Below are 25,639 nucleotides of genomic sequence, written 5' to 3'. Positions count from 1 at the left end.
GAGCATCTCTTTTCCTTCTCCTCCTGCTCAGAGGCTGTAACTATTCATTCAGGAGAGCTCTGTAAAGAGTTTGGGGAGTCAATACTCTGTACGCTGAGAAAGCCCTACAGAAGAACTCTCTGACCCTAAGAGCAGAACGAACCAAATTCACTGACCCAAACATCCCACACGACCTCACGGAAGTTCACACCGAACGTCAAACTTGGTGACTAGCTTGTAGCTCTAGAATGGGCCAAACCAGAACCCCAGCTCCAATCACGTGAAACCTTGGAGAAACGCGGCTCTAAAGCAACATTCTGTAGCTCAGAACCATCGTTAATTAAGAGCAAACGATGTCGTTTCTTCAGTTGGAAATGCAACATTAATTCTTTCCAAGCTGTTTGTTTACCCTCTCAGATGCTGTAAAGGCTATCTGATGTCAGGGTCTCTGCTACAAAGAAGCATGCACGGTGGGCAGTTTATAGGCTTTTACTGTACTCAGGAGGCTCTCTCGCAATCATTGCTGGAGGGAAAAAAATACACTGGGATTAAGGCTGAATTTTCATTCTTATGTTGGGGGGAAGGGTTTAGCTGTGGGACTCCCACTGATTTTAATAGACAGCTAAATCCTTGTCCAGCCCTTAACTCCCTCGCTGCTGCATGGCACTGGTAGCCCAACACTTCAAAGTGCAGCATCACAGGAGCGCTTTCCCTCCTCCGAATAGGTTCATTCGGCAAGAAGCAAGCAAAGTCTTTCCAAGCCATAATTATTTTGTTGAGTGCTTATATGAAAAGAGCCAGTACTGTAAGCTTGCTGGGGCTGTCTCTTTGTTCCCTATTTGTACAGTCCCTAGCACAGTGGGGTCCTGGGCTACGACTAGGGCACCTAGGTGCTACGAAAATACAAATAACAAACAAACAAATTAATAATAATAATACGGCTCCCAATGCAAAGAACCCAAATATCTGACAAACATTTGCAGCTCTAATTGCGAGAGGCCACGAAGTCTTTTAAATGCATGTTTATCTTTATAAATCAACAGCTTCTGCGCTCTTTAAGCAAAAACAAGGAATTACTCCCCAGCATTCACAAGCAAGCCAACCACAACAAACCAGTCCTGGCAGGCCACCATTCATGAGTTTCTCTTCCACTTACCGAATGTGCAAGCAATGGAACAAAGAAACAAACAGCTCAAGGCTTAGCTCCACCTTTCATTTTCGTGCATTCAAAACAGTCAGAAAGAGGAAACTTTGTGGCTTTATAAATTCTGGCTATTATTTGAACGGAAAGCGTCTTAGCACAGCTTCTCCCATTCACTCGCACAGAGCGTACTGAGCACACGGCACACTGAGGGACTCTTGTGAGCAGAAGGCAAACAGCCCTCCAGCAACTTGGCCATTATGAAGAATAATTTCTGGCATGGACGAATACTGCACACAGCTGTACATTATCCCCACCAAAATATGTGCTCTCCTTTTTATTAAAAAGATATATCCTGCCACCAGAAGCCACTCATCTGCGGAATTAACTAAAATCCACTAACGATTAAAAAAAATGTAATTTAAAGGGGAAGCTGAGTTTACTAGATAAAACACTCTAGCCACGGAAAGGAGGGTTTCCTGGCTAAGGCACTGAACCAGGACTCGAGAGATCTAGGTTCAATTCCCAACCCTGGCACAGACTCTAAGATCTTGGGCAAGTCACCTGATCTACCCTCTGCCTGAATTCCCTGTCTATAAAATGGGGATGATGGTTCTTTCTCCCACGCTTTGTCTGTCTCAGCTGTATGCAGGATCAGACCTTTAGATTGCAAACTCTTCGGGGCAGGAACTATCTTCTCACATGCCCAGCAGCACAATGGGGCCCTGACCTCAGCGGCTATTGTAGTACGAGTAGTGATAATATTATACACCACTGTAAATGGCCTTAAATAGAATGAAGACAAATAATCAAATGAGAAGCTAACATCTTGACAGGCCGATGCTAGGATGGAGGTCAGAATATCGCTGCCATTTCTGAGCATGGGGAGGCAGGGCCTTTCAAAGATGGTGAATGGTAAGTTCTATTTTTTTCCCCTTAGTTAAACAATGGATAAACTTAACTGTTAGATCATAAAACTCACCAGGCAACAACAACATCAGATGGTCCGGCTTTCCCATGCAGGCAAACAGCAGCTGCATTCTCTGCACCGTGGCCTGCATTAACAATGCATTGATCATGCTAATAAGTCACCATGTAGGTCCCAATTCAGCACAGCATTTAAGCATGTGCTGCAGTCCACAAATATTCTGCAAAGCCCCAAAGCACACACCTGACTTTAAGAACCCCTGTGCTTGACATTAGGTACGTGCTTAAGAGTTCTGCTGGATCAGGGGCAGAGGACTCAGCCCCTTTCAGAATCAAGCCCTAAGCTACCTGCCGCAGGGAGCCAACAGCAATGCAGGGAGCAGATCCCAAATCTCCCGCATACCAGGCTCCCGCCCTCACACACAGCCATCCTCTCTCCCTTGCACACCCAGAGCATGAGAGAGGGAAACCAGGTGTCCATGTCAGCCTAGCTTGCTTGGACGGGTTCTCCTGCACGCGGGGCCCTGCAGACTGCACAGCACACCCGCAGGCGCAGAGGGGACCCCAGCAGGAGCAGGCTGAAGAAGTGCTGGGGTCATGCTCAGGCTCTAACGCTGGGGGGTGAGGGAAGGCAACCGCGCTTCATGCGGACTAAGAGCTCCATGGGGGAGATAACATGAGCCTCCAGGGAATCTGACTGAGGCCCATGGCCAGCCTAATGCAAGGTCCCTTCTTCTGTTTACCTCCATCCACTCCCCCTGTCCGGCTTGCCTAGAGTGCCCCTGCCTCCTCCCCTACCCCGCCTGCTGCTGGAGCCGAGCGGTGTGGAGAGAGCGCGCTGCCCTCTGACTCTGGGGCCTGGCGGCAGGGCCGCAACCTTCCTTCGGCCTTTCCTACCTCACAGAGCCCCTCTGAGGTAGCAGTGTGGGGTTCCGCCCACGCCTCATTAGCGTCCACAATCTAAGCACTCACAAGCCCCCCAAGGGCTTCATTAGTAACCGAGCAGCAAAGGGTCTGACAACCTGGAATGCGGCTTTCGGGAGAGGCCCGGGACTTGACAGGAAGCCTCAACAAAAGGTTGTTTCAGTGACTCAGCCATAGCCCATTGTAAACCACACACCTTAGGCTGCGTCCACACTACAGCTCGGGGTGCGATTCCCCTGCTCGCGTACACGGACTAGCTCCCACCGAGCTAGCGCAAGCAGGGGAGCCGCGGCAGCACGGGCAGCCGAGGTACAGTCGAGCCGGGCGAGGGCCAGAGCTGCCTGAAATCGGTGTGTGGGTGCTCGGCACAGCTCTGCCATGCCTCTGTCGCCGTGCTCGGTGCTACCGCGGCTACCCTGCTATTTATACTTGCACTAGCCCAAGGAGTGCTAGTGCGGATACATGTACACGAGCAGGGGAATCACATCCCCAGGGTAGTGGAGACGTAACCCTAGTCTACACTGGTTGAGTTAGACCCCCTCCCCTCCCCAAGAGGTGGTTGGGCTCAACATGAGGAACAATGACATGCAACGAAAAATCTCAAGTTTGGGGCAGCTAGGAAAAGAACAGCTTCCATGTTCATCCTGAGCTGCCTGTTTCCATTGCTGCATTGTGGTAATTTGCCCTTCGAGCAAACATAGGCAAGGTGGCAAGAGCAAATCTCCAATGATTCGCCAGGGTGGGACGAGTCAGATGTGTGTGTATTGGCATGTAAATGAAGAGCAACATCAGGGACCACCGGGATCATCATCTTCCTGTGTAACAGAGACCTTAGGACTTTCCTGATGCGATTCCTGTTTGAACTCCAGCAGATCTAGTTCATGGTGTCGAGGGCTCAGACCTCCACGTCCTTAATAAAATCCGGACTTTACCTGCAAGTCTCTGAGGGAAGTCACAAATAGACAGGAACTAACTTAAATGCAGTATTTCTGGAGGACACAAGCACATTTATGCATTTACCATGTAAATCAGGAGTAAAGCCACCGAAGCCAAAGGGGTTATAGTGGGGTAAGTAAGAAGAAAATCAGTACCATGGACTTAGGAAAAAAAAAAAGTCTCCCACCTTTTCGGGTTACAGAGATGGAAAGCTGCGCTGACACAATTTACGTCACATGCAGAAACGCATCACGCGGCAAAGGTGGGCAGGAAGTGAAGGCAATTCACAAAGCAAGAAAGGGGCTGATGGAATCTCTGATTGCAGAACCTTTCCACTCCAATCGTTAAAGCAATAACGATCCCGTCAAAGCAACAGGACCCAGCAGGGGTGACTCACATTAATATTACAGCCTGAAATTAACACGCCCCCATGATAAGAGTCAATATGGTAGAATGTGGTAAAGATTCTTCCTCTTCAGCCACAGAGTTGGAAAATATTTCTCTCTCATTTCCAAGTCAGTTTGGGAAGTTAAAAAGCGATGAGACTATTTGTTTTTCAGCAATTACAAAGCAAAGTTCTCATATAAAATAATCCTTTGGCTTTACCCTTGCCAACCCTCATTTAAACATGCAGGTCCAAGCTGGTGCTTCATGTGCCACGCCACCCCCCATACTTCAGTATCTCTCCAGGAGGAAAACAAAGGGAACGCAGAAAGGCAACAGTTTGTCAGTCAGTCTGCAATCGGATTTTCACGGGCCAAGTTTTCCAAGTGTCCGTGCAAATGATCAAATTAACACGCAAGGCCAATTACCGCGTGCAGCTCAAGGGCAAAACGGCAGCTGGGCTGTGGGTGTGGTCTCTAACCTCAGTATTTATATTCAACACCTGTGTGAGTAGTTCTCAACCTTTCCCCGGGCTGCCACCCCTTTTGCCAGGACCCGTCTCCCTGTTAAGAGTATGGGAAGAGCAGGGTGGTTGAGTTAAAAACCTTTGACTTAGGTATATAGGGCTAGGGTGACCAGAGGTCCCGATTTTATAGGGACAGTCCCGATTTTTGGGTCTTTTTCTTATATAGGATTGTATTACCCCCCACCCCCGTCCCGATTTTTCACACTTGCTGTCTGGTCACCCTAAATAGGGCTGATTAAGCTATAAGAATCGGTGTCTTTGCTGCCACTGAAGAATGGTGTTATCAGCAAAAGATGCTGGGTGACAACAATCAGACTCTTGCCCTTGGGAAAGAGTGTCTGCTTTACACACACTTCTGGGGGTGGAGAGAGGTACGGCATGCTCCCCTATATCCTTCACCAAACACACCAGGAGTCTGATTTTTGAATGCAGGGGCCTGAGAGAACATCACAAATCCAGCATCTGCACACGGGCACTCACAGGACAGGCAATCACGGAAAATGCACCGATCCAGGTGGTGACCCGTCTAGAGTACTGAGATGGCCTAGTGAGGGCCCGGTGTTTGGAAATGGAGCCTCCCGTGTGCAGAGTGCGGACCTCAGCAGGGGTGGCCTGTGCCCCTCAGCCCGGCCCTTGGACAAACCAATGACTGGCTGAGTCTGGGCCTCGTCACATGCGCCAGGAGGGGAATTAAAGACGAGGCCATGGAAGCTATGGTAGGTGGAGCGGGTGCATGCACCGGCCTTTCCTGTCATTGATGCCTGGACTCAAACACAAGCTCACGTCACAAGGGAGTGCGAGCTGGGTAGTCTCTGGTACACGGCCTCATTTGCGTGCATCACAGCTCAGCGCCACTGGCAGCGTGTGTTCTCAAGAGAGCCGGCAAGGGACATTGCATACCCGCTTTGAGCTGCACTGGAATGGCTGCCTTGAGAAGCTCGTCAATTGCCCGCCTCCACTGGTGCTATAGGCATCTCCATTTTGTGAGTACAGTACTAGAGACACCCACAGATTTAGAAGGCGAAATCCTGGGCCTGTTGAAATTAGTGGGATCTCACCCAGAAAGCAGAGCATCAGACAGACATCTTCTAATTGTAAGGATGGGTCTGAAACCACCCAACTCTATAATTCATGGCTGTCCCTTCCACACCTCTCTCTGTAATGGGCTAATCCAAACACCCCCACAAACTTCGGGAAGCTTGTATCCAGGGATCTGAATTTTGTAGCTCAGACCCAGATACCATGGCGATAGGCGTGGGATAAGAACTCAAACATAACAGATTTCTCGGTCCACCTGGCAATTCAAGCCCCATGTCTCACAATATCAGGTTCCTCCCTAACTGCAAACCCAGCTGAATGAATTTCACTTTACCACTACAGGTCTGTTTCCCAGGAAGTTCAGGTCGCTGTTCTCTCCAAAGAGGTAGCCCTCCGGGTGCGTGGAGTCGAACTTCTCACCTCCCATGATGAAATGGCTGGCAAAGTAGCTCCCTAAAAAGGGTCAGAAGAAACAGAAGCTGTCAAATGCACTGAATGGTGCTGGAAAGTGAATTCAATAAACTGCTGAGCAACGGAATGATCCCAGCGATTTCCAATTCAGTCACATGCTACCACTTGGGGGCAATGACGCATCCTGCGGGCAGAATGGCAGCGGAGCTGCCGCTGAAATTAAACACGTTTAGTCAACGCGCTCAGATTTTGCTTTGTTTGTGGAAGTGCTTCACTTGAATCCCCCGGGGGCTGATGCCTCCAAAGCCAGCTGTAACTGACAAGAGACCTGTTCAAAACGGCGGCATTGTGGAGGGATGATCCAAGGTCTCAAGAACCTGGAGCCCTATTCTTCACGCTGTCTGAGTAACTGAGACAGTCCTTCTGCTTGGGGTTAGCACCACCGTCTGCATTAACTGTCTAGTCTGAAAGGGAAACTCCAGGGAGTTGTTCTGTTACTGTATTTTGGTGATTAGACAGAGTCACGGAAGAGAGGAGAATTTAAGGCAGCTTTTAAGAGACACCTGTCCTGATGTCAGTAGCTCCTCGTATCTAGCTCAGAGGCGACCATTTTAATGACTTCCCCAAAAGGACCTGTCAGTAAGTAGTGCGCCCGTCCTACTCGGAACAAAACTGCACAGAATCATCCTGGAGTCTGCTTTGTTAACCACGACACTTCCAAAATAACTCTATGCAAACCCCCAGCCTCAGGCTTCCCCCCTGGTGCAGCTGCTCCTAGGGGGGGTCTTTCCATCATGACCTGTGCACTCCACTCCTCCGCGTGCCCGTGCGCTCTCTGCCGGATGCCTACCCTACTACACCCAGGAGTCAGCGAAACTTACTACATGGCTTTCCCAGCAGGATCACCAATCAGGTAAAGCGGTGGGTTATTTTCAGCAGACACTGACAGCCTGGATGGGCCTCCTTAAACTGCTCACGGTCAGACTGAAAGGATCACGTTCTTCACTGGAAATCAGACAGTTTCCAAATTGCTACGAAGCTTGTAAGGGTCATTTCAACGGAGCAACCCCCTCCTCCCCGCTCCCTTGTGTTTTTAAGCAATAGACATGACTTTGCCATCGCTTGGAAGTGGATCTGCAATGCCACTCCCTTCGGCTTTGTTTAATAAAATGTATTTATTTAAATCGCAATAAGGGAAATTGGACAAACAAAAGACAGGAAAAAAAAATCATCAGGATTTGCAAATCTAGAACCATGTCCATTACATGCCCGTGAAATAAAGCATCGGTACTGGTTGAATCAGATGCTCTGCAAAGAAATTAACCCCGTCCCACAGGCCAGCACAAGGCATAGGTGTCACTTAGCCCACGGGGACTTGCTTAGATCTTGGGTTTGCCCTCTGAAAGGGGGACCCAGTTCAGCCCTGGGAGCAGTCATTATTACATCATATGAAAGAGAGAACGCCACACTTAAGGCTCTCTCATGGAAAACCTGATCCCTCTGGTCCCATCTACTTCCTCAGAGCAGCATTATGGCAGCTTCTGGTCCAATTGTTAGCCTGATTTTAAAGCGCCTCTTTGGTCTAGTGAGTTGCATCTCTTTGCACCTGGTTAGAGTGATTGTATTACACAGTAGCTCTCTTTTATCAAGGAAAACCTCGCCGCAGGTCAGACTTGGAAATCCTCACGCAGATTTTACTGAGGGTAACATTTTCAAGAGCGCAGAAGTGATTGAAGAGCCCGAGTTGTTTCTCGGGCAAATTCCCAATGGAGACAATGGGAAGCTGCTTGCATAAGGGCGTAGCCTGTTGGCCAAATCTTGAGGTCAGTTTTCATCAGTACAGGTACCTTAGTGAAAAGTACAATTAAGGTTTACCTCTAATAATGACCTATGTCTAGCACATTCTTCCTTCAGTGCCTGCACACTGCCTGGTAATGGATGCTATCTACTTGCCCCTGGGGAGAGCAGATCCCCAACATGAGTAAATGCATCACATACATTTCCCAGGCCTCTGACACCTGCCCCTTCGCCCTCTAAACAATTCACAGATTTCACAGTAAAAGGTCAAACCAACTTTTAAGGAGCTAGCCTTAATCCCAGCCACGCCAGCAGGAATGGATAGCCAGCCTCTGACTTGCAAGAGATAAAAGAGGGGGGATTGTTCTCCAATGATTCTTCAGTTTCACAAATGGAGGGAGAGCAGATCAACGTTGGGGATTAGAAACAGAGGCATTAATCCTTGTAATAGACTTGATTTAATTTCTAGGCTTGCTAGAGAATACAGCAGCGGCAGCCCCTCTTCCCCCACCCCCATCACCCAGTCCCTGTCATGCCAGAATGCAGGGATGTCTCCAAAAGCCCCGGGAACGGCAGGAAAGGGAGCAGCTGGAGGTCAGAAGCTGAGTCAGTCTAGCTCTGCTGCTGAGCCAGTAAACACTGCCGGAATAGTGAGATACTGACACACACCAGAAAACGCTGGGCCCATTTCTGCTCTCACTGGCTCGGTGTAGATCAGGAACGATTCTGGTGCAGCCAATGGAGTTAATAACTGGCGTGGGATCAGACTCAGACCCTGTGTGTCTCAATATATCTGTTCAGTTCAAACAGTGACTGCCTACAACTCCCAGCTTTACACTGGCATGTCCCCACAGCTCCTAGGAGGAGGGGCGGCCGGGGGGGCTCCCCACGCTGCCCGCGGGTGCCACCCCTGCTGCAGTTCCCGGCCAATGGGAGCTGCACCTGCGGAGCCAGGTTAGGGTTAGGGAACTTGCAGGTAGGAGCTGGGTCGGGAGCCTGCCAGCCCTGCCAATCTCCTCCCCCCCCAGCACCCACGGGGGTCCTGGGCCGCTGCCCACCTCTGCCCCCACCCCTCCCCAGGACCAGCAGGGATCTTGGGCCACCCCCCCCAGCACTCCTAGACTGCCCCCCATAGCACCCCCAGCCCAAGTTTTACTTAGGGGTATATAGTAAAAGTCATGGACAGGTCACAGGCCCGGGAATTTTTGTTTACTACCCATGACCTGCCCATGGCTTTTACTGAAAATCCCTGTGACCAAAACGTAGCCTTACTTATAAACACTTTGGTGCAAGGACTGGTTCTCACTGTTGACGCAATGGGGGCCACCCCTGAAACTGGCCCCTTTAGGCACTACCATATCACAAATAATAATATGGTTGTTTAATTAACCTTAACTTACACAGCTGTTTAATTAACCTTAATTTCAACGTTCTAACATTTGAGCGCTTTGCACCCTTTGGCACCCAGGGACTCCATGCAGATACAGGGTGGATCAGGGCCTTCCCGGGGGGTAGGAGGGTGTGTGAGGTGACATTTGACATGATTCCGAGCAGCAGCTACAAGTTACACTGTGCAATTTAAAAGAAGAAAACCACCAGACACCTAAGCGGGTACAATGACGTAGCTCACAGTTGAGGAAGGCTCGACTATCAATTATTGATGCCTGCTGCTTTCTGGCCCCATTTTCCACGTGCATAATTTATAGGTAAGATAGTTTCACAGAGAGAAAGCCGCCATCTGAAAGAACCCAACAGTGAGCTGCCCTCAACCTTTGCTAAAACCGATATGGGCACATGTCTGGGGAGGCGGAGAGGTGAGGATATACATCACATGGCTTCACTTGGACAGATCAAGGGACTTGGGCAGAAGAGTAAATCACAGAAGTGCACATTAAACCTTCTAAGGAGAGTTTCCTAGGCCCCTAAAAAAGTTTAAAAGGGGGCAGCCTGCAGTAAGCAGCAGCGCCATTTATTGTGTGTGCTCAACAATCCTGGAGCCCAGGGTTCAAATCCTGATCTAGCACCAGATCCACTTCCGACTACGCCCAGTGGAAAGGCCCCCAGTGGACTGGGCACTTCGACCACAGGGAGAACGATGGTCTCCAGTTACTTCTCAGTGAGCACGCTCCCCACGCATGATTCAGCCAGACAGGAGAGAGAGGGCTCTCTGCAGGGCAGGTGCTGCAGATCAGAAGGGAGGTGTCTCTTACCTGTGCACGGCACTCTATAGAGAGCACACGCAGAGCCGCGTGAGGAAGCTGGCACTGCATCCGCCTCGACAACGCCTGGTTCTGGATAGGGCCCAGCAGCCTCTCGCTTGCCTGAGCGACTGAAGTTCAGGGTGAAGGTCAAAAGAAGTTGAAGGCCAGGGCCCAAGGCCCCCGATGCAGGTAAGGGAGAGCAAAAGCTAGTGTAGATGGGGGAGCATCTCTCCAGAATCCCATGGAAACCCCTTGGCAGGACTGGGGCTCGGAGGCAGGGGAATCAGGGGGAAGCCACTTTATGCTGCTTGCTCTCATCTGAACGCAGGGGAGCTCAACACGGCAGTCAGTGCTGCAAGCACTAGCTCCTATTCCCCCTGGGCACAGGGGTGGGCAGGGGAGTCAACGGCTGCATTTCTCCCACGGGAGCAACGATGCTGGAAAAGCTCCCTGGGCAGGCTTGGACTTTCCTTCCCCTGGGATCAGAGGGATTTGGAGACTGTCCCGCCTACCTCCTCTGTTGTTGGCCCAAGCCCCTCCACCTTTCGCATTAGTCCGGACCGTTCCGTTGTCTTGTGGCCGCTGGGACTCAGCAGCTCTGGACTGTGTCCAGATCCACCAGATAACCTGTGTGACCTGCTGCAAACCAAATGATCTCCCTGGGCCTCAGTTCCTCATCTGTGAAATGGGGATATGGTGTGTGGTATCACTCACCCCCTGGGGAGCCATTGGGGCTGCATGTTCCCACATTCACACTGCATTCCCTCGCCCCTTCATAAACACCGTCTTCCTTTTAGACGCAGACTCAGTGCTTGCGAGAGAGGAAATGTTGCCTTGTACGGATGCCCAAGGAAGGTGTTTTGTTTTCCCAGGTTTCTGGGTGGGGGCTTGAGCTGCTTTTGTTTTGTAATCTGAAGAGGAACCCCTAGATAGTGAACCAGGCCCTTGCTGCTCCTGACACCACCTGGCAGAGCGGTTATACACCTTCCGTCTCTCTTATCTAGACAGACTGTAAGCTCTGCCGGGCAGGGACTGTCCCTTACTGTGCACTTGTACAGCACCTAGCACATCAAGGCCCTGGTCTCAGCTGCGGTGTCTCGGTGCTACTGCAATACCAATAAATAGCAACACCACTCAGTCAGGTGAGCCTTGGGGGTTTGCTACCCCGCCTGCCCCCAGCTCATTGGTTGAAGGGGGATGTAGGCGAAGGGGCTGAGGGGAAGAGTTGCCTAGTGATTATAGTGCTAGCCTGGGACTCAGGAGACCCAGGTTCAAGTCCCATCTCTGCCACAGATTTCCTGTGTGACCTTGTGCACTTATTTCAGAGTAGCAGCCATGTGAGTCTGTATCCGCAAAAAGAACAGGAGGACTTGTGGCACCTTAGAGACTAACAAATTTATCTGAGCATAAGCTTTCGTGGGCTACAGCCCACTTCATCGGATGCATAGAATGGAACATATAGCAAGGAGATATATATACATACAGAGAACAGGAAAAGGTGGGGGTTGTCCTACCCACTCTAAGAGGCTAATTAATTAAGATGAGCTATAATCAGCTGTGCCTCAGTTTCCCAACTATAAAATGCAGATACCAGCATTGACCTACCCCATATGGGTGTGATGAGGATAACTGCACCATATGCTGTGGCAGTGGCGGATATATGACAGATAGATTTCATTATGCTCAAAATTGAGTGAAAACACCCCTCCTTTTACCATCGTTAAAAGAGGATCATTTCCAAGCATTTCCAAGACTGGTTTGTTTTTCTGTTATGAGGAAAAAAGATCTATAAACAACTCCTTACTGGAGGGAAATGTCTAGCTTCTACTCCAGCTACCATGAGATCATTTGGACACAAACAACGAAAGCGCTGGAGCAATGCGAGCCTTTGGATTTTCTCCAGGTAACCTGGATAACAGCAAGATGTCTTGGCTGCTAGCTATGCTTGAGCCCTCCTTTCAATACCAAAACTCCACTACTGCCCACCTACAAAACTCTTTGCTTTTCAAGCAATAATTGAGCAGGAAGCCTTATAAATTGTCCATCGGCCCAGCAGAACGGCGTCAGTCATGGCAGAGGAGATTAAAGAGGGAAGTGGTAAATTGACAGTTCTGTCTCATCCACATGAAAGAGGAGAAGGAGGAAGCAAATGGGTTGTGCTGGTCCAATGCTCCCCTCCCAATTAGGTGCAAAAGGGGGTGGGGGTGGGGGGAGAGAACAACAGATCTATTGTTGCATGGAGTTTGCTGTCTCTATGATCAGCCTGTAGTGAGTGCAAAGTGAATGGCTCCAGCGGGATCTGCTGGAGTGCTGGGGCATGTCAGCTGTGACACCGGACTCCCGAAACACTGACTGGTGTTTCCATCATGCTGCTGCCTCCATCACCAGTTCATGGTCTGGAGTATTAATACTTTGCTTCCTTTCCTTTCCTCCCTTGAGTCACTCACACATGCAGGGACCTAGGTCATGAACAACAAGACCAGAGCTTCATTCTACGCTGACACCCGGGTGCAGGAAAACTTGCAAACCAGGCTACCTTGCCCCACCTCCGGTGAAGAGCTTGCTTTGAACATTCTCCCAGAGATCAACCCTTGAGCCAAACACTTTAACTGCCCGGGCACTGCTAGGAAGAGAGGGGAGGAGGGGTCTGAAATCCCCACTGTCAAGCAACAAGCTTCCTATTATTGGCTAATTATAATTCTTTAACCGGCACCTGCCTCGAGAGGATTAAAACCCTGTCAAGGATGGTTAAATTGTTGAGGAAGAGCCAGGCTCTAATAAGATGTAAAACTTCTGAGACCTCAAGGAACAAATGAAGAATACAGCAGACGCGAACTGCGCGATTTTAAAAAAGCAACAGAGGTTTGAACAAGGCATCGCGATGTCACCTGTACACTAAGACAAGCCTCGTGTATCAGCATCCCCCCGTGCCAACGTAGTCATGTAAGAGAAGTCACAGATGTACACAATGCGTATTTGATGCGACCGGGCTCTTTTTCGTGTGTGCGCCGAACACCCAGCAGGTGAATTGCTATAGAGAAGGAATCTTGGGTTTGTCCTGTTCCGGGAAGAGATCTAATTAGGGTTCCACCTGCAATACCGTATACTCCGAGACAAAGAACTCCGCCATGGAGTACAGACAAGCACAAGGCTAAGGAGCTCGCAAGCAGCAGGCAGCTTTTTCCAGTTACTGTGTGATGCAAGGCTAACGTGCTAATGGCAGCTGGGCTAATCAACTGAAGTGCACAAATAAAGCTCTCTTGCAACTGTCCAATCGCTGTGGGTCTGTTTCCATTTTGCTGATCATGAAGAATTTGCTCGGGAGGAGGGGGTGGGTGGGGAAAGATAATGCCCCATCCAGCTCTATAGAAAACACTGCAGTTTAAACAGGAGTCAATTGACACCCTACACAGACAGCTCCCTCATCCAGTGGGCTGACAGGCACTGTTCACCTTGAGAACTCCTGTGCACATAAAGCAATTGAAGCCCGTTTTGCAGGTTTTCTAGAATCTATTGCTGACAATCACCTGAGACTGCAGCTTTGCATTTCATTTCTGCTCCAGATCTGCTATACCACATTCCTTGCAATACACACCATTCATTACACTTCATACTCAGGATTACACATTAGTTACATCCCATCCCTTAGGAACAAAAGGCTGAAACCACTTTACAGTTGAAAGGTGCACCACGGGGCAGTGTTACAGGGCAGATCAGAGGGTTTGAAATCAAAAGAACAATGAAAACGGGCGGATGTGCTGGGGGGGCCGATTCATACTTTGTCTTGAAGCACTTAGCACACTGTTGGTGTCGCATAAATAATCATATTACAACCCTAAAGGGAAACTGATTAGAAAGAGGTGAAACTGACCAGGCTACTGCCACTATCCAACCTGATCCAAGAGGAGCAAACAACATAAATGGGGATGTCGATTACTTTTTTTTAAATGCGGATTGGATCATCTAAGATGTCACTAACAACACACATAAGGGATTCTTCTCTAAATGTACAGTAAAGCCTCTGCTTCTGGCCACCTGCTCTCCACAGCTGTGTTAACGGCTTGCAAAAATCTCAGTCCCTGTGAGATTTCCCAGCCAATGTAATTTAGGCTGTTACAGGCACCTGCTAGCCCCTCCCGCCCCTGCACACACACACCTGCATACATTGTTGGTAATCAACCTGCACCGATGGCTGCTGCTTTTCCAGTAGAGAAGAATGTCAGCAGTGTGTTAACTGTAAACTGAGGGCAAGATCATGCCCAACCCTGCACAGGCATGCAAGGAAGAGAGGTGGAGGGAGGAGGAGTTCAGGCACTAGGAGCCTTCCATCTAGGGTGACCAGATGTCCCGATTTTATAGAGACTGTCCTGATTTTTGGGTCTTTTTCTTATACAGGCTCCTATTACCCCCCACCTCCGGGCAGAAACCTGAGAAGCACCTGATGCACCCCACTGTAAGGTGCAGCGGATGCAGGTGATTTTGGAGGCATCATCTCTGTCTCAACAGCTGCCTCTGGCCTGATGCACGTCTGCATTTCCTACTGTGGGAAGTGGTTCAAAGCCACCCTCCCTCCCCCCATAGCCCATTGTGGCATGGCTCATTTAGATTAGTGCAATAAGCCAGACAGAAGCCCTCAGGAGAAAGCACAGGGAGGACAAAGCCAAAACAGGAGAACGCTGTCTGGATTGTCTTCTTTTAAACAAACAAACTGGCAGCCACAAGCCAAAAACGTGGAGTCCTTGAGTCCCTATGGCAGCCTCTGATACAAACAGTGGAACCTGTTCATATTATTTGTATTCCAATAGCACCTACGGACTCCGACCCAGTACAGGGCCCCATTGTGCTGTGCCAATGCATGAGAGACAGTTACTGCCCTGAAGATCTTCCCTCTATCTAGATAAGGTAGCCAATGGGTGGGAGGCAAAGCAAAGGCACAGAGAGGTTACGTGACATGGCCAAGGCCACACAGAAGGGCATTGGCAAAGGCAGAAGCAGCGCACAGGCACCCCAGCTCCTAACCTAATCCCCTGGATCATACCACGACACTTCCTCTTCTTTTGACTGTCACCTGGATGGAATGCTCAATTCCATCAGCGCGCCAGCACGACTCAGCACATCTGCACCTTAACCGTGGCATCAAACCCCAGTATTGTGTTTGCACGGCATCACTGGTTGATTAGATCCCTCACGTCAGAGCCACCGGTATGCTCAGAGCACCTAAGATTCAGTTTATGCATTTCAATAAAAACCACCTTTGTTTACCATAGTAGGTTGGACACTGGGTGGGGGAAATCAGCTTGTAAAGATAAACAAACCTCCTTGACAAATAGTTTCTAAAGCTGATTCCATAATGGATAAGGCCCAGCGTGACAGTGAGAGCCCAGTTATCAGACCGGATGTGAACTCAGATCTCTGCACTGCTGGTGGCAGCTTTCACAGACTTTAAGGCTGGAAGGATTTATTAGGATCATCTAGTCTGAGCTCCTACATAACACAGACCTGAGAGTATCACCTAGCGATTCCTGCCTCAGGAGTACATCTACACTGCAATATTGATGCGGGCCAGCCAAGGGTCTTTCACTGCAGTGTAGACCAGGGGTCGGTAACCTTTCAGAAGTGGTGTGCCGAATCTTCATTTACTCACTCTAATTTAAGGTTTCACATGCCAGTAATACATTTTAACCTTTTTAGAAGGTCTCTTTTTATAAGTCTATAATATATAATATATAACTAAACTATTGTTGTATGTAAAGTAAATAAGGTTTTAAAAATGTTTAAGAAGCTTCCTTTCAAATTAAATTAAAATGCAGAGTCCCCCAGACCAGTGGCCAGGACCTGGGCAGTGTGAGTGCCACTGAAAATCAGCTCACGTGCCACCTTCGGCACGTGTGCCATAGGTTGTCTACCCCTGGTGTAGACATACCCTAATAGTCAAACGACCTGAGGCTGAACTACACATCCATTAGAAAGAGATCCAGACTTGATTTAAAGACTCCAGGTGATAGGGAATTTGCCACAACCCTTGGTGATCTGTTCCAACAGTTAGTTACCCTTGTGACGTTGCAGTCTATCTGGTTTTATAAAAATACGCTAATGAGTGAATATAATGTAACTGGAATATGCTTCATGCAAAAGGTCTCTTGTAAGATCTCTACAAAGCTTATAATCTACTGAGTGTGATCATCCTATTTGTATAAATGTACCACTCTTGTATCTGAAACTAGAAATATGAAATACCGGTAGAACTCTGAGGGCCTATTGTAATTATGCAAAGTGTGGGCCATTACTGGTGGCTTGGAATCTTGATGACTCCCATTAACCAGGACAATTGTCTGCAGAAGGCTGCGGTTTACTTGTAAGTCTTCCTGTATGTGTGTGTGTGCTGGCAAGTGGGCAATGAAGTCTTGCAGTGACATGTGATCATGTCACCTGAACTGGAATCCATCTTTAACCTGGTGTCTTTCCATTGAGAAGGAGGGGGTGGGAACCCAGAGAGGGACAAAGGATTCCTGCCTTATGCAAAAGATATACAAAGGGGTGGAACAGAACAAAGGAGGGAGAGGAGCCATCTTGAAGAATCCCCTAGCTACCACCTGAGCTGGAACAAGAGCTGTGCCGGGGAAAGAACTGTGCCCAGGCCTGGAAGGTGTCCAGTCTGAGGAAAAAACTTACTGAAGCATCTCTGAGGGTGAGATTATCTGCCTTCAGTTTGATTAGACATAGATTTTGCATGTTTTATTTTATTTTGCTTGGTGACTTACTTTGTTCTGTCTGTTACTACTTGGAACCACTTAAATCCTCCTTTCTGTATTTAATAAAATCACTTTTTACTTATTAATTAACTTGGCGTATGTATTAATACCTCGGGGAGCAAACAACTGTGCATCTCTCTCTATCAGTGTTACAGAGGGCAAACAATTTATGAGTTTACCCTCCATAAGCTTTATACAGGGTTAAATGGATTTATTTGGGTTTAGACCCCATTGGGAGTTGGGCATCTGAGTGTTAAAGACAAGAACATCTCTGTGAGCTGCTTTCAGGTAAACCCGCAGCTTTGGGGCAAGTAATTCAGCCCCTGGGCCTTTGCTGGAGCAGACGGGAGTGTCTTGCTCAGCAAGACAGGGTGCTGGGGCCCCGAGCTGGCAGGGAAGGCAGGGGTAGAAGTAGTCTTGGCACATCTGGTGGCAGCTCCCAGGGGGTTTCTGTGATCCAACTCATCACAACCCTCATTGTTAAACACCTGTTGGGTAAACTGGGGTTCTGGATACACTTATCCCAGTACATACACAGTCTTCAAATTGGCTTCCACATCGCTACATCCCATGGTGGGGCTCTGCATGAAGCCCAATCTGCAGGAGATTTATGAATGGATGCTTTGGAGGTGCTCCCCCTGTTTATCTATGTGGCAGAGGTGAATGAGAGGAGACCGGCACAGTGTCCACAGTTACCCCTATTCAGTGGCTCTAAACATCTCATGTGAGGGATGCAAGAGGAGCTACAGCCACTCTTCCAGCCCACAGAGTGCGGGGAAGGAGCTACAGAACCGCAGTCTAGCCCTGGTGCATCACCCCCTCCAGGCTTCCTGCACGCTTCACCAGCGTAGAGTGTGACTAGTGAGTTGAAGTAAATTTCACCCTTAAACCTGGGGTGCAAGCTGAGTTACTTGCATCTTCCAGCCAGTAGAAAGGAAACTAGATGCAACTGGGAGCAGAGAAAGGGAGTCGCCTTTTTCCACACAATGAATAATAGTGCATTTCAATTCTTCGCATATCCGCCCCGACCCAGCTTAACGAGAAGCAAGAGGACGTGGCCATATTTCATTAATATGGCTGCACGTGTCTGATGACTTGCATGCATGAGTAAAGCGCCCGAGTCAGCAGAACCATGACTTTGGCCAAAGCAGCGTCTCAGACTTTCAACAGAGAAACAGCTATGGCTGGGTAGAATAAGACACTTACGCAGTGAGGGAAAGGGCAACTGACAAGCCCCATGCTGATCAGTTGGGCCCAGAACCCCTAAATCTATGAGAAAACAATAGGATCTGCAAAACCTCCGCACCTCTGAAGCAGGGAAGCAAGGACCATACATACGTGCTGAGCCCCACCACACCCTCTTTGCTACAGCTATCATGTTCCCCCACCTCTGGAGAAGGTTACTTTTAATAATACACCCATCTCTAGATTTGCATTCCCAACTTTTGCATTTCAGAGAATGTTTACACTCTACCCAAGTGACGCATGACACTTGTAGAAATCAGCACCACAAGCATCTCTCCCACCCACACCCAGAACTGTTCTTCTAACTCAGCTGTCCCACAAAAATTGAAAGAAAATCCCACTTAAGACCACAACCAAAACAATTGTAATCTCTCTTGGTCACTAGTCCCCGGTCATCTTAGGTTCAGATGGTGGTATTTGCTCCCAACACAACTTCTGGTAAACATCTGACTTGGTGAATTACTACTTCAGTTCCTGATCCAGCCTCGCAACTTTGAACCCCAGACACACTAATAAAAATCACATTATCGGAACCCAGACAGTGCTAGAACCTGCCCTACTGCACCACGCTGCACTTGGCCTGGTAACAGAGTGCTCCAGTACCAAATTTGATACAGCGTCTGTAAGTGTCTCTATAAGCCCTGGCTTCTCCACCGATGACCTGGACCCAACCAATCATCTAAAACACCGAGCAGCTGAACTGAGCTTTGCAGGTGCTCAGCCAAGCAACCGAACTGAAGATGAGTAAGTCCTTCTCATTCATGAAGAGGTCACTCTATTGAGAAGCAGGATAAAGACATCTACTCCCAGCACTGCGGCCTTCAGTCTATTCACTCCTTGATATTTTGAGGACATCAAATCATGGTAATACTAAACTAACCCATTGCCCTTCCTCAGCATCTTCCATCTGAGGACTGCAAAGCAGCTTACAGACATTGGTGAATTATGCCTCTCAAATCCCGGTGAAGTAAGTGGGGGAAGTATTATCACCCCCATTTCACAGGTAGGGAAACTGAGGCTCGGAAAGGTTACATGATTTGCCTGGGATGACAGAGCCAGGAATAGATTCCCTGGGGCGGGGAGACATGGTTTGGGCACCGGTGCCCCCCCCCACACTTTTAGGAAGCTTCCACCATTCCTGATGGGGATCTGTGGCAAAGGGATTAAATGACTTTCCCAAGGTCACACAGGGAATCTGTGGCAGCACCGGGAGTTAAATCCACATCTCTCAAGTACTCGTCCAATACCTTAACTACAAAGCTATCATTCCTCCTCTTCACATTTTTCCTTCTGAACTTTAGATACCTACTGTAAATGTCACTCATTTCCCAAAGATTTTCCATCAGGTCACGATGCAAAGCTTAGTTACATTTAAGGAAGGCAAAATAAAAGGATACAACAAAAATGACAGCATTTAAAGCAGCTCATGGGAAAGTGGAAAGCGAATCATCTCTAGCAGTCCCAGCACATGCCAAGCTCACAGTATCGATTGCAGTACTCAGGGACTCCGCATAACTCCCCTTGCTGTAAAAACGTGCGACTCCCATGTGTGCATCAAGAGGAGATTAAAACCAGCAGGCATCACCTGTTTAAAATGATGACCCCACCAGAATACACCTTGTAGTGTGTTCGGTGGAAATGAAGTTGTTAAACGCCAATAACCAGACAGATGTTTTGGCAGACCAATTCCAGCTATGCTGGCTATTACAAAGGCAAGCACATATTTTCAGTACAGAAACACAATTTATGTTAGCAGTGATTCTTTCTAAAAAGGTCCTTGCTAGTAATTAGCTAATAGTTTTTTATAGCACTGAAGACCCTTAGCTTTAACCTTAACCTATTAATAATATTCAGTGCCTCAAGGCTCATTTTGCAAATCAAGTACAAATGCATAGTGGATCAAGACATCTTTAAAATATGCACCCCATCATGTAATACTTTGCACATCCATAACACCTTCCATCCAAGGATCACAATACTTTTTATATTTATTACTGAATTAACCCTCTCATAAGATAGATATTGGCATTCCCATTATACAGGGGGAAAAGGAGGTCAGTGATTCCTCAAGGTCACTCGCTGTTCCATGAGGAAGAGCCAAGATCAGAACTGCTGACTCTCAATGCTGTGTGGTTTCATCTAGACCAGGCATCCTGCCTGCATGATCATGTCAGAAGCACAGGTTCACCAGCTAGGAAAATTGCAAACCACACTCATGAAATCCTCAGAGGAAGGGTCGGTCTCAGATTGGTCAATAGGGAACCCGAGGGGAGTTTAAACAATGGTTTTAAAAATAACATGCAGCCCTGGTGAGTATCTGTAAGAGCACAAGCCCCTAGTGCCTTGAGTGATATTGTCACCCTGGGAATTATTCTTCAAAACACAAAAGAAAAATGAAGTGGAACATGATACAGCTAAGTTTTTAAAGCCAGACAATTGTTTGCACCTTGTAATGACAATTTATCAATGCAATCTGCTATTTAAAAGAGAATCATTAAGCTGGCAGACTGGCACTGAACCTGTACTTGCTCAAGTTCTTATCAGAACCCAAAGTTCTTTCCTCGCCGTTGCAATATTCGTACCCCGTTCTTTTCCGTGCCACACAAATAATGCAGAACACTGGCAAGAACAGCTGATGACACAGCTTTGTGTAATAGGCCAGAATTGTATAGCCCCCACCCAGCATTTATGCATTTCATTTTTTAAAATGCAAGTAACACACGAGGCAAACATTCCAACCTGTGTGAACATACACAAGCCACCACATTTACGGTTAATTTGTATTCCATGCATGCACACACAAAGATGGGTATGTAGCAATTCATTGTGGGATGCTGTGGTCCCAATTCAGTTTTTACTAGGGACTTCAAAGGGAATTTTGCCACAGCAAGGACTGAGTAAAACTCACTTCAGTCTCTGGATTTAGTCCTATAGCTATATCCACATTAGATACAATTAATAAAACAAATAGAATAGAAAGGTCATTTCTTTACCGGTGAGCACGGTGCTATGAATGTCACCAATATAATTCAGGCCCCGTGTAAAAATATTGCAGCCTGACAAAGTATCAGCATTCAAGCAAGGGAAAAGAGGATTTAGGGCAGTCCAGACCTTTGAGAACCTTTGCCTGGAAGCTCATTCTTCCTGAAACAAACTCCACGAAAACTGATCAACTTCAGAAACTTAAATCAGTGGATTGCTTGGTTTAATACTGTATAAATAGCATTTTATGCATTAAGCAAGGCAATAAATATTGCTTTTCTGATACTAGGAAAAAAAAAACTTCAGAAACTACTGCATCGCCCCCCACCCTGCAAAAGGACAGGACCAGCCCTTTTCCTTCAACACACGGGATGAAACGATTGCGACGCTAGTTGAGGTTGGAGTTAGCTCCTGAGCATGCACAGGTCAGTCACATTGCTTCCCATCTGTCCCCCACTCTTTAAGCCTTACCGGATTTAGGAGGATATCTGTAGACTGAATTAGAAGGGATGTCCACCTCTTCCACCCCTGCGTTCTGCCTGCTGGTCAGCGCCCCCATGGCCGAGCCTTGCAGAGGGGATCCAGGGGCTGGGCTGGGGGTGTTCCTAACAGGATGAATGCAAGAGCCGGCAATGCAAGCGGGAGAGGAGCAGGAGCAGGGGGGGGGGCAGCCTCACACTGTCCTCAGCTAACCGCACTGGCTTTGCCCGCTGCTCCTTCAGTGGGGAGGCTGCCGCATTGACTCTCCTGCTGCTGCTGCTGCTGCTGAGCAGGGGACAGGAACAGCTGCCCTCACGCCCATCCCTTCCTCGCCGGAGCTGAATGCACGGGCTGGGCAGGGCAGGGGCTAGCGGGGGCCCCTCCTGGAGCACTGCGGCTCACCAGGGGCGGCGGGTGGTGCCCGCATCGCCAGGGCTGAGGATGCCGCCGCCGCCGCCGCTGCTGGAGAGCCGGGAGGCAGCCCCTGCCCGCAGCAGCATCCTCTCCCCCTGCGCCGGCAGCCGCGCGGAGCCTTTGCACTGGGGGCTGGGCGCCGCCTTGACGTTAGGGCGGCTCGCCAGCCAATGGAGGCGGGGAGGAGGCAGCTGTCACCGGCCGGGCCGGGCCCGGGGGCAGGAGCCGCCTGCAGGCAGCTGCACGAGCTCACCTGGCTGCAGCAGCAGCAGCAACGCCCCAGGTGGGGCGGGGTCTGGGCTCGGGGGGGCGGAACGGGGGGGCCCGGGGGGAGCTGCTCAGAGGCAGGCCCTGCAGCCGCGAGCTGGACCCAGAAGCCACCTGCCGGAGGTACCTTGTGTGCATGGAGAAGCCGGCGTGGGGCCTCTCCCCGGTGTGGGGCTGCGGCCCCTGCCCGCCCCCCTCCCTCTGCGCAAGGGGCTGGAAGGATCCGCTAGACAAGTCTATTACCCGGGTCTGACCTCCGGCCCCCGACCCCCACCCCGAGGGATTCCATCAGTGACACCAAAGGGGCCCCCCGATTGCTCACAGCACCTGCCCTGCCCTGGCTGGGAGCTCGCTAGACGGGGCGATGGGCCCTTTCCAGACTAGGCTGGTCTTGGAACTCCCTTGAAATGGGCCAAATGTGTCTTTTTCACTCGCAAAACCAGACGTTGGGCCCCAGCCCAGCCAGTTGTTCCCTGCCCATGGACTGCACTGGGGATCCCCCCGCAGGGCTCGGTGCAGGATCAGGGCCCCAGTACCCTGCTGATTATACTTTCAGGCCTAGACCCGGAGCCACAAAGGTACATCAGCACCTCCTAAGTCTGGGCTTTAGGGGCCTACGCCCCAGTTTCGGCCAGAGAACTCCCACCAAACCCGGTAGGCGCCTAAACACCCAGCTCCTAAGCAGTCAGGGCAAAAGTTCCTCAGCACCTGCATTTCTGCCTGGGGGCCCACCCGTGCACTGCCTCTCTCTAGGCACCCAGACACCTGTCTCCGCCTAACCCCAGGGGGAAGATAGGCAGGCAAATGCCTGAATCGCATGCAGGGTCCAGTCTGGTCGGCGTGCTCAGGCATCACCTATGGGCTCGGGGCCCCTTCAACATCCTGCCAGAGGAGAAGCTGCTGCCCCCCACGGTATAACGTTCAGTCCAGTGGTTAGAGCATTCATTCACGGCAAAGGGGGGAGAAAGGATTTGAACAGGGGTCTCCCCCCAAGCTGCCTGCCTCCAGGCGGCTAGTTCCCACTGGTGGATCGCTAGCAGGGATAGGCATCTCTGTTTAGATGCCTGTCTCCGAGAGGGGCAAGGCTTAGTACGTACCGCTCTCATTGGCATCGCCCATTGGGAACTTAGGTGGCTCCTCGCCTAGCGTGCTGGCTTCTGTGGATCCCATTCTAAGGCGCCTTTCTCCCCATTTGTTGTATAAGGAGCCTAGACACCTAGCTCAGCTTTGGGGATCATGATGTGTTCCCGCCCCTAAAAGTTAGGCACCGTGCGCCAGGACCGGCTCCAGACCTCAGTGTGCCAAGCGTGCGCTTGGGGCAGCGTCCCGCCGGAGGGCGGCAGGCGGCTCCGGTGGATCTCCCGCAGGCATGCCTGCAGAAGGTCCGCTGGTCCCGCGGCTCCGGTGGAGCATCCGCAGGCATGCCTCCAGGAGGTCCACCGGAGCCGCGGGACCAGCGGACCCTCCGCAGGCACGTGTGCAGGAGGTCCACCGGAGCCGCGGGACCAGCGGACCCTCCGCAGGCACGTGTGCAGGAGGTCCACCGGAGCCGCGGGACCGGCGACCGCCAGAGCGCCCCCCGTGCCGTGCCGCCCTGCTTGGGGCGGTGGAAATCCTACAGCCGCCCCTGCCGTGCGCTTAGTGTTGCAATGCCGAAGTCCCTTCATAGATCCCACCCAGAGGCACTGTCTGTTCTGTACAGACGTGATAAACCAGTGGCTCTTTTATTAAGTGTAGAGGTTTTACCTCATTTCCCCACCTACTTCCTTGTTTTGCATTGTACTGTGAAATGATTGTCAGGCTCCACCCCAGAAGTGGCTGCATTTCATTGGTGCTCTCCATATAGCAGCTGTAAAGCACTTCCATAGAATCATAGAATATCAGGGTTGGAAGGGACCTCAGGAGGTCATCTAGTCCAACCCCCTGCTCAAAGCAGGACCAATCCCCAGACAGATTTTTGACACAGGTCCCTAAATGGCCCTCTCAAGGATTGAACTCACAACCCTGGGTTTAGCAGGCCAATGCTCAAACCACGGAAAGACATTATATAAATGTGAGATTATTATTTATCCTCAGATACCCCCTTAATGCTTCCTGGAGTTTCCATACATACAAACACACTTTTCCCCAAACTGCTTGAGTATCAGCTCCAGAACAAGATTCCATGGGTATACGATGCCATTTTTAAAATATCATCCGTCTGACCTATTTTCATATATAAATGTTGGAGAACAGAAACTTCTTTTAAAATGCTAGAAATTAATCAATCCTGCAATGCAAATTAATGGAGGATCACATGAATGTACTTTAAGTTGATATCACAGTTGCTACAAATACTAAATCAGAGAGGCATGTATGAACTCAGATGAATGACCACGTTGCCCTAAGATGTATATTCAGTGATGAATGAAACTACTAATGGTTTTTCTCTCCTCCATAGGTTCCACCCTTCTTTCATTTATAACGTCCTGTTTCCTCTTTCCTCAAGAAATTAGTGCAAACACCCAAAGCACTAAACATACTAAATGCTGGATGTGTTTCACTTCAAACAATTGCTTTTGATTCTCTTGTAGAACACACGCAGCATTGCCAACCACAAAATCGTGAGTCAGGCCCTCAAAAATAATGAGATTTTACAAAAACAATATCTTTGGAGTTCCTTTTATTTGCCTTCTGGTTTTTGAACCTTTGTAGTACACTCAGGACTCATTTTCTAGCTTTTTTTCTGAAGCTCTGGGGTTAGAAACTTACCTTTTTCTTCTTTTCTAATGGAACTTGAGAGTCTCACATGTTCACATGACTCCAGGAGCTGGAGCTTTAAGAAAAAACACCCCCAAAAAATGAGACTAGCAATCACATCCAAGTGCTGACAACCCTGATTCAATGCCTGACACTGCAGTTCATGCAGAGGCAAGACACGTGTGGGGATCAGACACTGCCACAAGAGTTTTTCTCCCATGCAGATTGCAGGACTGGCCCTTCGAGCACTCTATATTATTTTAGTTCACTTTATTTTTCCCTGCAGCTTGCATGTTAGTTTTACAAGCAACAATTTCTCCATTCCACCCACCCTCTTTCCCCCATGTTGACACACTCTCTTGCATCTCTGTTGATTCTTAGGTCCTGATCCTGCAGAAGGTCTGGGGGAGCAGACCCCCTGCACTTGCATGGAGTCCCAATGATGTCAACGGGGAAATCTGCCCACCCAGACCTTACAGCAGGAGTGAGGGCTTAT

The 25,639-nt window shown here is 49.4% G+C and overlaps 1 protein-coding gene across 5 annotated transcripts in view; it reads right to left on the bottom strand.

Moving 5' to 3' along the window:
• RNF157 (ring finger protein 157) overlaps positions 1-25,639 on the bottom strand; it is a 99,814-nt gene that overhangs the window by 61,602 nt on the left and 12,573 nt on the right. For 2 of the 5 annotated variants that reach the window (XM_044983532.1, XM_044983537.1), the window contains exons 1-2: positions 21,715-22,214; positions 6,190-6,308 (exon numbers count right to left, since the gene is read on the bottom strand). In XM_044983532.1, coding sequence (XP_044839467.1) covers positions 6,190-6,308; positions 21,715-21,802 — 207 coding nt within the window. In that variant the 5' untranslated portion in view covers positions 21,803-22,214. Of the gene's footprint in view, positions 1-6,189; positions 6,309-21,714; positions 22,216-25,639 lie in introns of those variants that run through there. The other 3 variants (XM_044983535.1, XM_044983533.1, XM_044983534.1) reach the window with 3 other exon arrangements.

Source organism: Mauremys mutica, chromosome 12, assembly GCF_020497125.1.
Source record: "Mauremys mutica isolate MM-2020 ecotype Southern chromosome 12, ASM2049712v1, whole genome shotgun sequence".
NCBI lineage: Eukaryota > Metazoa > Chordata > Testudines > Geoemydidae > Mauremys > Mauremys mutica.
This window is presented reverse-complemented; position numbering and strand designations above follow the sequence as displayed.